Source organism: Alternaria ventricosa, assembly GCF_023758065.1.
Source record: "Alternaria ventricosa strain BMP 2768 chromosome Unknown scaffold_12, whole genome shotgun sequence".
NCBI lineage: Eukaryota > Fungi > Ascomycota > Dothideomycetes > Pleosporales > Pleosporaceae > Alternaria > Alternaria ventricosa.
In genome coordinates, this window is record NW_026055692.1 from 219,833 (window position 1) to 234,234 (window position 14,402).

Genomic DNA, 14,402 nt, shown 5'->3' on the forward strand with positions numbered 1-14,402 from the left:
CCGAATCATCTCCGGATCGTCGCAGAAAGCTTGCAACGCATCTGGGAGGGGCAAATGTGACGGGGTCGAGCGGAGCGGTACGAGGCGCACTCCGGCGGTTTACGTGAGACGTTTCTTCTTTGGTGAACCAATCTCTGATGCCGCATACGATGCCGCATACGGGACACCTCCAGTGTCTGCCCTCATAAATCTTGCCCACAACAAGACCAAGGGTCCACTTGGTCTTGGTCAGTCTCGTAGAAATCTCGATACTGGCAGTGAGCAGTTTGATAGGCTCTGCGATTGTAACTATTTGGCTTTCGTTCTTTGCTCTGATTGTTAGCTTTGCTCTTCTTGATCGGCACAATGGGAATCTGGGAAGATCTCCGCCACTGCCTTGAGAGGCGGTGTCCCTCTTCCTCCTCTCACTCAGCATTAGTTTTGCTTCCCCTCCTCTGGCCATTCTTGACCAGGTTTTTGGTCGGATAAACTGGAATACTGAGACCATCATCTAGCATATCGAGGTCGCGTTGTTTCAATGTTTGATGGTGCAGGTTTCCGTCAGAGGTATGAGAGATATGAATCTGGAGCTGTGCTGTCTGTGAGTGATGGCTTCGACCAAGATTCAATAGACATTTGCGAATTGCCAAAGCCACTACGAACAACATGGACTGCCAGAATTGTGAGTTTCCTGGTCCTGGCGACAATCCGTCTGGCTGTCATCGTATAAGTGGCCCAAGTCAACGCGGTATCATGGACGTCATACCGTGTCCATAAAGGGCTTTGCGCATTATTCGTTTAGATTCTGTAATGGAAATAAGTTGTTGGAGATCCATTCACCCAAAAGTGTTGTTGGAGAGTGCGAGGTCAGTGGTGGCCGGGGTCTGCTTAGTGTTCTGGTCGAACCGAGCACCCGAAGAAGCGGCAACACGTCGCGATTGCCCAGCACGACAAGGAGCAATACACGATGCACTCAACCAGCACCTTCAGCCCCTCACGCCATGAACGGGGCAGAAACACGGATATACGGTGAATCGCATACGACGGGCCAGCTCCCCACGCCTTCCTCGACGCCCGAACCGGACGATGTGGCACCTCCGAGTGGCCGCCGCGCCCATGAAGCCAAAAGCGAGGAACCGCTACAGGCCATGACGAATGGCGCCAAAACCGAGCCAAATAGCGCAATCAGCTCCAGTGCGCCGAGCAGGAGGCCCAGCGTGCACGAAGAGGCCATTCTCTCCGACACCAGCGAGAAGATACGGCCTATCAAGCGGCCTGGAGATGGGCGGCGGAGGAGCAGCGTGTCGGAGCACGAGAAGATTCTCAAGCTCAGTCCCCGCCAGATCCAGGAACTCACGAGCGAGCCTGCGAGCATACCTGTCCGAGCAGCCACACCGATTCTCGAAGACGAGCTGGAAGACGCCACGCCGCTGGAAGATGGCGATGGCCAGGGCAGCAACAAGCTCTTGGGCGTCGTGCTGGAGCGGCCGGTGGAGCTGAATGGTGAAGCGAGGAGAGAGAAGGGATCAAGAGGGCGGGACGGGCCGCGAGAGAAGGAAGTCGTCCTGATCAAGACACCTGCAACCGAATTGCGCAACGGCCGCCCGTCGCTTTCCTCACGATCCGTCACCACGCCCTCGCTCCCACGAAGGACAACGTCAAGGTCGCGATCGCGCACACACAACCAGACACAAGAGACAGAGGACCGGAGGCATAACAGGCATATTCCGCCGCCGTTGAGTCTGGACCACAGAGATGGCACGTCCAAGGGCCACGACCGACACAAGGAGGCGCGCGAGATACGTGAGCAGGTTTCTCCGACACCAATCGCCCTTCCGCTGCCGCCAATGTCGATGCCTACCTTTCTCTCGTTGGAACTTTCCGCAAGTCGGCCTTCTCCATTATACATATACCGCCCGGCGACGACGGACTTTCCATACGAAACATCCGAGATCAAGTACGAGCGCTTGCTCAACTTCCTGAGGATACCGCTGAAGATCGAGGGCATACTTGGATTTGGAGCGCTGGCTTGTCTGGATGCATGGATGCACGTCTTGACAATCTTGCCCCTCCGCTTCCTGCTCGCCATTGCCATTCTGGTCAAATGGTGGGGCTCGGTCATCGTGAAGGAGTTTCGCGATCTTTGGGCGTTCGTGTACGATGGCCTTCCTCGTCTTTGGCAGCGCAGGAAGCAGACCGATGGCCCTACGCCATTACCAACACCCGCCGAGGAAGTGCCTCCGTCTATGTCGCGGAAGCCATCATCCTCTACAGTTCCCTCGGCAAACACCACAGCTAGGCAGAATCCTCAAATGTCGACGACCTTCAAGTTTCCAGACATGAATGAGCTCAGAGCGCGCCGGCCTCGAAACTCCCGATTCCGTCACCGCCGTACCAAGTCCACGCCTTCTACGCTACAACCAAGCCACAAAGCAGACATACTGAAGGGTCTACTGGTCATTGCCAGCTGCTTCGTCTTGATGCGCTTCGACGCGAGTCGCATGTACCATGGCATTCGTGGACAATCAGCCATCAAGCTCTACGTTATCTACAACGTTCTTGAGGTCTGCGATCGTTTGCTCTCAGCTGTTGGTCAAGACGTGCTGGAATGCCTCTTTTCTCGCGAGACGCTGGACCGTAATCCTGACGGCAGAAGCAAGGTCCTCCGTCCATTTGGAATGTTCGCACTTGCATTGGTATACACTGTCGCCCATGCTACAGCGCTGTTCTACCAAGTGATAACGCTGAATGTGGCCGTCAACTCCTATTCCAACGCACTACTGACGCTCTTGATGTCCAACCAATTCGTCGAAATCAAGGGCACGGTGTTCAAGAAGTTTGAAAAGGAAAATCTTTTCCAGATTACCTGCGCAGATATTGTAGAGCGTTTCCAGCTCTGGCTCATGCTTCTCATCATCGCCATGCGCAACGTTGTCGAGGTTGGTGGCTTGAGCATTCAAAGCAGCGACACCTCTTGGACAGCCATGTTCACAGGTTCTGCCAACGTTTCTTCTGCGACATCGTTCAAGGCTACGAGTATCATACCTATGAGCTTCACTATCTTTCCGAAGTACATCGCGCAGGTACTTAATCCATTCCTGCTGGTGTTGGGTAGCGAGATGTTTGTCGACTGGCTGAAGCACGCATACATCACCAAGTTCAATCAGTACAAGCCAGAGGTGTATAGCAAGTTCTTCGACGTTCTTGCAAAGGACTACTATTCTAATGTAAGTCGTCCAACTCTCCCATAATTTGCTAGCTAACATGCACAGGCCTTTGCTGATGCGGACTTGACACGACGTCTTGGCTTGCCAGTCATACCACTATCCTGTCTCTTCATCCGTGCTGCTATACAGACCTACCACATGTTCATCGCCATGCACATGCCGCCTCCCCTCCACACCACATCAACATCTCTCTCTTCCGACCCGACCTCATCCCCCACAACGACCGCAGCACTAGCTCACATCGACCACGTCTTTCGCCGCGCCCTAGGCCGCTCCTCCTTCGGCGCCGGCATCCCCTCGCAAGCCTGGTACAATCCCCTGTCATACACCCTCGACGACCTCATCGCCGGCTCCACCATGCTCATCGTTTTCCTCGTCGGCTACCTTATCTTCCTCGCTTTCAAACTCATTCTCGGCATGCTTCTCCTATCTGTTAGTCGCAAACGATACTACAGTATGCAGGAACGAGAAAAGATGAACGTTGAAACTGGGGGTAAGAGAATCGGAGGCTGGGGCGTTGTGGATGTCGATGAGGAGAAGAGGAAGGTGATTTACGATGATGATCCTGAGACCCTGAAGAGATTGAGGGAGAGAGATGAGAAGGGTAGGAAGAAAGAACAGGAGGAAAAAGAGAAGGGGACGAGCTTTGGTCATGTTAGTCGGTATGCGATGGTTGCTAAGAGGATTTGGTGATTGGAGTAATTGTATGCTGTATATCATCAACTGATCAAAATATCATTCAAGACTTTCTCCATACTACGCCAAGTTACTGATGCTGGAGAGTACTTCGCAACCATACCTTGATCCAGGTGAGGGGCTGCACACCAGCGGGAAGTCCTGCCGAGGTTAGATTATTGGTGCAGCACGCTAGCGGCAGCGGCATGACTTTCGATCCGTAACGGCCGCAACATCCCCAAGAACATATCTACATTGATCAGGGGCTTTATCATTGAACTCTCTGCCATCTCAAAGCTACCACACTAAATCAGCGTTGCCTGTCAATCCTATAAACACCATCTTGATACTTTCGCCACATCAACACACCTCAATTCGTTGCATTCAACTATACCACCCAAGGATGACGGATCAAGCCATGCCCTCACAAAAGCCTTTCATGGAGCAACTAGCCCTACGGCAAACCGGCGAAAACGAATTCGAAATGATCAACCTACCCCAGAAAATGGGCAATCCACTGGACATTGCCTACGGCGGCTACACCATCGCCGTAGCTTGCAAAGCAGCCTGTCTCACCGTACCAGACGGCTACAACCTCTACTCTCTCCAAGGAAACTACCTAGGCCCCGCATACACCGACCGACCCCTCCGAGCCAGCGTACGAGTAGTACGCCAAACCCGGACCTTCGCAACGCGCCAAGTCGAAGTAAGCCAAACAACCACTCCCAAAGAAGGCCAAAAGCCAGAAAGCAGAATATGCCTCCTCGCAACCGCCGATTTCATAATCAGCTCCCCCACATCCCTCCTATCCTACTCCCACACGCACACCCACCCCAGCTGGCGTGACTGTCCTACACCTGAGGCGGCCTTCACCGCGCTCGTGAAGAAAGGCACGGTCCCAAAAAAGCTAAAGCAAGCCCACGAAAAGAGCTTCAATCTAATCTCGCACTTCTACGACCAACGCCTTGTTCCAGACAGCATCTTCACCCAGAACCTCTACGGCATCGCCGCCTCAGCACCGCACACCCAAGACGCGCTCCCGCCATCGGAGCGCAGCACCGCGGACTGGATCCGCAGCAGAGAACAACTTCCCACTGCTACCGACAACATGACTTCCCTGACCTTTCTCATGGATCTAGGCATTGCGTTCTTACCCCTGTCGTTCAACCATATGTGGTTTGGGGATGCGAGTGCGGTGTCTAGTTTGGATTTCTCCTTGAGGCTGTTTGTGGATACGGAGGAGTTGAAATTGGATGAGGGGTGGTTGCTGAGGGAGTTGAGGTGTAAGGTTGCGGGGGAGGGGAGGAGTTTTGGAGAGGGCTGGGTTTGGGATGAGGGGGGGAGGTGTGTGGCTAGTATGACTCAGCAGTGTATTTTGAGGCCGTTGGCGAAGAAGAAGGGGGAGGGGAGTGGGAAGGGGAAGTTGTGAGATGGGAAATGGGTTGGGGAAATTGCATGTAAGTTGAAGTTTCTTAGATCTATGGATGGATATACTGTGCACATTTACGTCATGTGTTTTACACTCAATTTCCACCAAGTAATTATGAAAATGAGTCTTGAAAGGAACGACATGGCCATTGCTCAGACGTGCCGTCGGTTGTCTCGATAAGCTCATCAGCACTACCCCAGGCCGTCCCGCAACGTTAGAGATATATCTGGGTGGGCAATCGGACCGACGGATCTGTGCGGAGGGAAGACGCAATAGTAAGCCGGACCCCTTCATGTCCCCGACTGTGGATGCTAAGACGTATATAGGTCTCTCACGTCCCGGTAGTCTTGGACACATTCAGCGGGTTGATCCTGCATTCGCTGCCTGTCGAGATGTACTCAGCAGTTCGGGTAAGAACATTGCCATGTCGATTCTTCGGTAGCTGTCTCAACGGGCTGCACAGCATACGACCGGTGGGAATTGACGAACGTCTGAGTAAGGATGCTACCGTTATATAGGATTCAGTGTCGCACTCTTGGCGATTTTGTTGTATTCGCGATAAGTTGGGCAGCGGCTGGTCGCACTGAGTATGTGGAATCGCTGCCTGACGCCCTGCTGTAAGAAAATCGTCAGATCGTTGAGGAATATGCAGCGTCTGCAGATAAGAGGCCAAGTACTGACTGAACCTATCGCAAGTTCAGTAGCTCGATCGACGGCTTGATGACTGCCTAGATGACTGTGAGTGGCATAATATTACCCGGGGCGTAACATGCCAACGCTGACCGGCACAAAGCAGTCGTAAGATGCACACCGTTTAAACGGCATACAGCGAACTCGAAAAAGCGCGCACAGTCAGCAGTACATACCAACAACATACCGCGCGCGCATTTGAGGTATATGTCAATAGATGAGCCGGCGATCGGAACAGCCAAGATCCGCCATCCTCGCCGTATCCCGGGGACCAACAACCTCACAGACCCTCTCGAGCGGCACGACGATAAGCAGCGGCAGTCAGCAGTGGAGATTCCGGAATCAGTATCGAGAAGCAACGGGACCCGGAAGCCTTTTGAACCAGCACCGTGCCACGCACATGGCAGGTGTCAGGGTAGGGCTGAACATCATCCATGGATCCGTGGGACCGGAAGACGCTACATCCGTCGCCGAATCCGCGCTAGAAGGTCGACGCACCCGAGGACACAAACACACACCCGGGCAAGCCACCAAAACACTTCCCACGGCAGGTCGAACCGAATGCAGCACCAACACCGAGCAGATGGCCACGCAACCACTCCGGGGGCTGGATCCACTCTGCCTTCACCCTGAATCTCGCGATCTGCGATTTTCGTCCGCTGTGCTTGTGCGAGGGAAGGGTCTGGGGCTCTTCGTTTGGGAGGGGCGTACCGGGGTGCGTTTGATTGGCGCGGTATGCAAGCATGCGCAGGGGAAACGAAGATGCACGACGTCAAGATGAGGTACAGTGTTAATGTGGTTGTTTCTGTCGGTTGCGTGCAGTGTCGCGATGGCGTATGCAGCCCTCGATTGCCTGAGACAGTCGACTGTAAGACCTTCTTTTTCTCTAGGGGTCTGGCGGGGATTCGCTTTCTCTTTCGCTTATCGCAGAGGGCAAATGGGCTGCATGTGAGCTTGGCCAAGGCTTAGGGGCATCCGCGGGCGTTGGTCGGACGAACTAGCTCGGATATCGTGCTGTATACAGAGGACAGTGTACAGTAGGCGATGCAGGTTCCACCACTGTGGTTACCAGAGAGAGCACTCAGAGCCGCATGGCCGAACGGCGATCGTCGCTGGCGGACGTAACTTTGTTCGGACCGTTCACGTCGAAACGACAGTGGTGGATGTAGAATGAGTCGAAATCGCGTGAAGCTCTATCGGCCAATCACCGTCTGCACACTACGGCCACTGGACAACGTATGCACCGTATCCGAGGCATGACGCTAGCCGCTCTCGATGCAAGCGAGAGGACCAGCGCGCTTCCGCCATCCGTCTCCAGCCAAGCCGTCTGTCCGCCGCCCGATGGACCAAATCCTTTACTGGGGCGGCCGCCTGGGTCCTCATTAGCAGTAGCTGCTGCTACCTTTATTATCATCTACCTCATCCCCCCGGCCTGGTCTTGTTGTTCCTGCCATACAAACTCTATTACCTTTTTAATACCTGTCCTTCTTTGCATTTCTCCTTCGCCTGACTAATCTCTGCCCCCAAGTGGCGATCTCTCGCCCACCATGAGTCTAGTCGGCAATTTTACAACCAACATGGACCGCGAGGCTGTATCCGGCGGCGTTCCACCACCAGAGATGGGCGGCAGACAACCTTCCCACTACAACGACAACGAGCAAGCAGAGTCAGATGCATCCACAATAGCAGCTGTCGAGGGCTCGCCACAAAGTCATAACAATCACACCGACCGCAAGGATGGAAACTACAATACACATGACGCCGACGAAATCGCCGAGGCTGCTCGGAGAGAAGAGGCCGTTCACCAATTAGCCCGCAGACTTACCTCGCAGAGTCAACAATCTTCAGCAAACCAAAATCCGTTCAATGCGGCACCCAATTCCGCTTTGGACCCCAATGGCGAACACTTCAACGCACGAGCATGGACCAAGGCTATGCTGAACCTACAGCTAAATGACGAGAATGCGCCCCCTACACGAACGGCTGGTGTATCATTCCGCGATCTCAACGTTCACGGTTTCGGAACCGACACTGATTACCAGAAGACTGTTGGTAACGTGTGGCTAGATGGACCTGCGCTTGTCAAGAAAATCATGGGCGACAAGGGCCGCAAGATCGACATCCTGCAGCACTGTGATGGTTTGGTCGAGGCTGGCGAGATGCTGGTCGTTCTTGGACCTCCTGGATCTGGTTGCTCGACTTTCCTCAAGACCATCACTGGAGAGACGCACGGTTTCGTCGTCGACTCAAGCTCGCACATCAACTACCAGGGTGTCAGCCCAGAGCTCATGAACAAGAACTACCGCGGTGAAGCCATCTACACTGCCGAAGTCGATGTTCATTTCCCCATGATGACCGTTGGCGAGACTCTCTACTTCGCTGCTCAAGCACGTCGGCCAAGGAATATCCCAGGCGGCGTGAGTGTACAGCAATACGCCGAGCACCAGCGCGATGTCATCATGGCCTTGTATGGAATTTCTCACACCGTCAACACTCGTGTCGGTAACGACTTCCTTCGCGGTGTCTCTGGTGGAGAGCGAAAGCGTGTTACCATCGCCGAAGCCTCCCTCAGCAGAGCGCCACTGCAAGCGTGGGACAACTCCACCCGTGGTCTTGATTCCGCCAACGCCATCGAGTTCTGCAAGACCCTCCGCATGGAGACTGAGATCAACGGTACCACTGCCTGTGTCGCCATCTACCAGGCACCCCAGGCTGCCTACGACCTCTTCGACAAGGTACTTGTGCTCTACGAGGGTCGCCAAATCTTCTTCGGAAAGACCACCGACGCGAAGGCCTTCTTCGTCAACATGGGTTTCCTCTGCCCTGACCGTCAGACCGATGCCGATTTCTTGACTTCCATGACCAGTCCTTTGGAGCGTATTGTTCGCGAGGGCTTCGAGAACCGTGTCCCACGCACTCCGGATGAGTTCGCGCAGCGCTGGGCCGAGTCACCAGAGCGCGCAGCTCTCCTACAAGAGATCGAAGCTTACGAGCAAAAGTACCCCATTGGTGGCGAGGCTGGCCAGCGCTTCAAGGAGTCGCGCCAGCTCCAGAAGGCCAAGGGTCAGCGTGAGAAGTCACCATACACTCTTTCGTACATGCAGCAGGTCAAGCTTTGCTTGTGGCGAGGCTTCGTTCGCTTGAAGGCTGATCCCAGTATCACCATCACGCAACTCATCGCCAACTCCATCATGGGTCTTGTCATCTCGTCCGTCTTCTACAACCTCCAGCCTACCACTTCGAGTTTCTACTCTCGATCCGCTCTTCTCTTCTTCGCCATCCTGATGAACGCTTTCGGTTCCGCCCTCGAGATCTTGACGCTTTACGCTCAACGTCCCATTGTCGAAAAGCACTCTCGTTACGCCCTGTACCACCCGTCCGCTGAAGCCTTTGCCAGTATGTTGACCGACATGCCATACAAGATTGTCAATTCGATCACCTTCAACTTGGTCCTGTACTTCATGACGAACCTGCGACGAGAGCCCGGCAACTTCTTCTTCTTCGTCCTCATCTCCTTCACATTGACGCTCGTCATGTCCATGTTCTTCCGTTCCATCGCCTCTCTGTCCCGCTCTCTTGTCCAGGCTCTTGCACCCGCCGCCATCCTCATCCTAGGTCTCGTCATGTACACTGGTTTCGCTATCCCTCCCAGCTACATGCTGGGCTGGTCCAAGTGGATCCGCTACATCAACCCTGTCAGTTACGGTTTCGAGGCTCTCATGGTCAACGAGTTCCACAACAGACAATTCGAGTGCAACGAGTTCATTCCTTTCGGTCCCGGCTACGAAGACGTTTCTGGTGTTCAACAAGCTTGCAGGACCATCGGCTCTGTTCCCGGACAGCCATTCGTTAGTGGTGATGCTTACATCAACTCGGCCTTCAACTACTACGCAAAGAACAAGTGGCGCAACTTCGGCATCATGTGGGTCTTCATGTTCGGTCTCATGGGTGTCTACCTCGCTGGTACTGAGTTCATCACCGCCAAGAAGTCCAAGGGTGAAGTCCTTGTCTTCCAGCGTAGCCACAAACTCCCTGCGCCCAAGAGCAAGTCCGAAGAAGATCTGGAAGCCGCTCAACCTGCACGCAATACCTCTGTTCAGAACAGCTCCGACGACATCGCCATTATCGAACGCCAAACTGCCATCTTCCAGTGGGAGGATGTTTGCTACGACATCACTATCAAGAAAGAGCCCCGCCGTATTCTCGATCACGTTGATGGATGGGTCAAGCCGGGTACCTTAACTGCGCTCATGGGTGTATCTGGTGCTGGTAAAACGACTCTCTTGGATTGCTTGGCTACGCGTACTACCATGGGTGTCATTACCGGTCAGATGCTGGTCGATGGCAAGCCTCGTGACGACTCTTTCCAGCGCAAGACAGGTATGTCTCCATACTATCGCTAACATTAGTAACACACACTAACTTCGCATTCAGGTTACGCTCAGCAGCAAGATCTCCATCTCTCCACCTCGACCGTCCGTGAAGCCCTCACCTTCTCCGCCGTCCTCCGTCAACCCGCACACGTCTCTCGTCAAGAGAAGGTCGAATACGTCGAGGAGGTTATCAAGCTTCTGGAGATGACTGAATACGCTGATGCTATCGTCGGTGTCCCTGGTGAAGGTCTCAACGTTGAGCAGCGCAAGCGTCTTACTATCGGTGTGGAACTGGCTGCTAAGCCTGCTCTTCTTCTCTTCTTGGACGAGCCCACCTCTGGACTCGACTCGCAAACCTCTTGGGCTATTCTGGATCTCTTGGACAAGTTGAAGAAGAACGGTCAGGCTATTCTTTGCACTATCCACCAGCCTAGTGCCATGTTGTTCCAACGTTTCGATCGTCTTCTCTTCTTGGCCCGTGGTGGACGCACTGTCTACTATGGAGATGTCGGTGAGAACTCGCACGTCCTCGTAGACTACTTCGTTCGCAATGGTGGCCCTCCTTGCCCGCCTGCCGCCAACCCTGCTGAATGGATGTTGGAAGTCATTGGTGCCGCTCCCGGTTCGCACACAGACATCGACTGGCACCAGACCTGGCGCGACTCCGCCGAGTACCGTGAGGTCAAGCGCCATCTCGCCGAACTCAAGTCCGAACGCGGCCAAGCTGAGGCTCTTCAACGTACCATGTCTGCTCAGAAGCGAGAGGACAAGGCTGCCTACCGCGAGTTCGCCGCACCTTTTATGGTTCAACTTCGCGAGACCATGTCCCGTGTCTGGACGCAGTACTGGCGCACACCCTCGTACATCTACTCCAAGACCTTCCTCTGCACGCTCTCGGCCCTCTTCATCGGTTTCTCTCTCTTCCAGATGCCCAACACGCAGACTGGTCTCCAGAACCAAATGTTCGGTATCTTCATGTTGCTGACAATCTTCGGTCAATTGGTCCAACAGATCATGCCTCACTTCGTTACTCAGCGTGCTCTGTACGAGGTCCGCGAACGCCCCAGTAAGACCTACTCTTGGAAGGCCTTCATGATCTCCAACATCGCTGTCGAGCTCCCATGGAACTCGCTCATGGCCGTGATCATCTACTTCTGCTGGTACTACCCCATTGGCCTGTACAACAACGCAGCGCAAACCGACGCCGTCACCTACCGTGGTTTCCAATTCTTCCTCTTCGTCTGGATGTTCCTGATCTTCACGTCGACATTCACACACATGGTCATTGCTGGTATCGACTCCGCTGAGACTGGTGGCAACATTGCCAACTTGATGTTCTCGCTCTGCTTGATCTTCTGTGGTGTCCTTGCCCAGCCGTCCACCTTCCCCCGCTTCTGGATCTTCATGTACCGCGTCTCGCCCTTTACGTACATGGTGTCTGGATTGCTTTCTGTTGGCCTCGCCAACGCCAATGTGCAGTGCGCGCAGAACGAGTTGATCCACTTCGACCCTCGCGAAAACGAAACCTGCGGTCAATACATCGAGGCCTGGACAGCATCTGCCGGTGGTAAGATGACCAACCCCGAGGCCATGACCGACTGCAACTTCTGCGCTATCGAGGACACCAATGTTTTCCTCCGCAGCATCTCCTCCGACTACGGCGACGCTTGGCGCAACTTTGGGTAAGTCACTCCGATCCATATCCTCCCTTTCGAACCTGTTACTAACTCTACCTCACAGCATCCTCTGGGTCTACGTCATCTTCAACATCGTCGCCGCCCTCGCCTTCTACTACCTCCTCCGCATGCCCAAGCCGAAGAAGGAGAAGAAAGACAAGAAGGAAGTCGGTGCCCACGCTGGCGCCGTCAAGGAACAGCATCTCGACCAGCCCTCGCACGTCGGCAGCAGCCTCAACTCCAACACCGAGCAAACCGGCGAGAAGAACACCGAAACCGCGCGGTACGCTTCCATTACCGGAACTACCACACCGCCGACACAAGCACATGAGATCTCAGAAAAAGCATAATCGTCCTTTATGACCCTGCTTTGCTGTTTGTTTCGTACTTTCGTTTTTGATGGGCGTTCTCGCTGCATGACGACATATTAGTTGTATACATGTTTTGGTGCGCATGTCGTTTATACCTTTTTTCAAGACTTAGATCTACTGTTTCTCATACGCTCAAGCGCTGAGCACATATTTATCAAGCATGTTTTGTTTCTTACATGTATGTACATACAACCTCACCTAATCCAACAATGGTCCGCTTGCCAGCTTGCGTACCATTACGTTGATATGACTAGAATGTTGAACTTGATGGTTTTTACTAGAAGTGTTTGTGATTGTGAGACTTCTGAAATATCATGTATCTGATGTTGTTAAGAACGGCGGCATCTAGCCACGACTCTTATCTGATGACTACCCCATCTACGCAACAGTATCACTCTCACTATGCGCCAACAACCCCGCCCTCTCCCCCCTCTCACTCCCCACGCTCCTCCAAACCGGCTCCTCAGCCCTGCCCATCTCAATCCTCCGTGCCGCCACAAACCCCCAATGCCACGCCAACCCGCTCACGAACCCCACCGCATCATTCTTGAACGTCAACAGCGCCGCCACCGTAACCAGCATAACCATCCACCTCTCCTTCCTCTCCCTCTCATCCAACTCCTTGACCCTCTTCCCATCCCACGTCATATCCCTCTCCAGCACCCTCAAATCCCTTGCATCGGTATTAATACTCTCCCCCACCTTCGCTAGTTCCACGCCCGCAGCCAGAACCAGCACACCCAGCAGCGCTTTGGGTATATCGTGTAACGTGCTGATAATCGCATCCGCTTTCCAAAACGCAATAAGGCCTAGCATGAACTTGACTGCCCCCAGGAAAATTATACTACTCCCGCTCCGAGCACCGAATCGGAACTGACCGGCCAGTCCACCGGACCCGTGGCACGCGGGCATGGCGCCGAACCAGCAGCCCAGCAGATTGATAGCCGCGACTGAGATGCCTAGTTCCGTTACGGTGGGCGCGGCGGGGTAAGGTGGCGATGGTAGCAGGTCAGATGAGAGTGCTGAAGCGGCGATGACGGAGTTGAGTAAGGTGAGCGGGAGTTGGCCTAGCGATGCTGTTGTTGTTGCTTCGAGGAAGTCTTTGGCCGAGGGATGCAGGATGGGGATTGCGGCGTGTGGGACGGAGACTTTGTCGTTTTGTGGGGCTGCGAAGGAGAGGAGGATGCCGATTAGGAAGATTATCATTGCGTAGGGTATGCGGGGGTAGGGGAATGTGCATAGTAGCAGCATAACTGCTGCGATGGCTATGAAGAGGTTGTCGCCCCACCATGGTCCCGTCCAGGTTAGTGATGAGAGGAGTTTTGTTCCTGTGCTTAGGCATAGCGATAGGCCTGCTCCGACTTGAATCCCTTTTACCACTGGAATGGGCGTGACGCGATTTGCCCAGTTAATCAATCCTGTGATGCTGAAAACACCAACCAAGCCCGCGACCACTAGCCCCGCAGCTGCATTCTGTTCCAGCGTGAATTGGCGTGCGATTGCTACTGCGGCTATGGCTTTCATCGGTTGTACTGGTAGTGGGATGCCGAATGCGAGGCCTGTGAGTACATTTGCTGCGCCGGTGAAGAGGAGAGTGGACGGGAGCGATATCGAGTTTGTCAGGACGAGGGTAGTCATAAGCGGTAGGAGAGTCCCCAGGTCACCCAGCGAACCCGATAGTTCGGCCAACGGTTGCGATTTTATGGTCTCGATGTTGTGCAGCTGGGTGCGGCGGAAGCGCCGCGTCGTGTTGCGGACTTGCTGTAGGAAAGACATGACTCGACTCGCTGAAAGCTGGACGCTGGAAATGCAGGGACTGAACGCGCAGGAAGAGAACACACAGAGAGACAGGCAAAAAGGAGATCTAGAATAAGGGAATCATACTGGCGGAGGAAGTTTGTGTATATCGTGGAAGCGGTGGGCGTAGATGCTCGGGTCCTACTGGTGACCAAAGTGTTCGATAAGCTCCATGCGAGGCGGAG

At 54.1% G+C, this 14,402-nt stretch overlaps 4 protein-coding genes across 4 annotated transcripts; 3 read left to right on the forward strand and 1 right to left on the reverse strand.

Moving 5' to 3' along the window:
• Positions 1-980: 980 nt before the first annotated feature.
• J4E93_006958 (uncharacterized protein) lies at positions 981-3,899 on the forward strand (the record flags this gene model as incomplete). The annotated part of the gene is made up of 2 exons (XM_049344868.1): positions 981-3,206; positions 3,252-3,899. The coding sequence occupies 2 exons, from the start codon at positions 981-983 to the stop codon at positions 3,897-3,899; spliced, it is 2,874 nt and encodes a 957-aa protein (XP_049197793.1).
• Positions 3,900-4,284: 385 nt separating this feature from the next.
• J4E93_006959 (uncharacterized protein) lies at positions 4,285-5,310 on the forward strand (the record flags this gene model as incomplete). The annotated part of the gene is made up of 1 exon (XM_049344869.1): positions 4,285-5,310. One exon carries the CDS (start codon positions 4,285-4,287, stop codon positions 5,308-5,310), a length of 1,026 nt encoding a protein of 341 aa, XP_049197794.1.
• Positions 5,311-7,547: 2,237 nt separating this feature from the next.
• Positions 7,548-12,399, forward strand: J4E93_006960 (uncharacterized protein; the record flags this gene model as incomplete). Its single annotated transcript, XM_049344870.1, has 3 exons — positions 7,548-10,380; positions 10,435-12,055; positions 12,114-12,399. The coding sequence occupies 3 exons, from the start codon at positions 7,548-7,550 to the stop codon at positions 12,397-12,399; spliced, it is 4,740 nt and encodes a 1,579-aa protein (XP_049197795.1).
• A 399-nt stretch (positions 12,400-12,798) lies between these two features.
• Positions 12,799-14,196, reverse strand: J4E93_006961 (uncharacterized protein; the record flags this gene model as incomplete). Its single annotated transcript, XM_049344871.1, has 1 exon — positions 12,799-14,196. The coding sequence occupies one exon, from the start codon at positions 14,194-14,196 to the stop codon at positions 12,799-12,801; it is 1,398 nt and encodes a 465-aa protein (XP_049197796.1).
• Between the last annotated feature and the right edge of the window lie 206 nt (positions 14,197-14,402).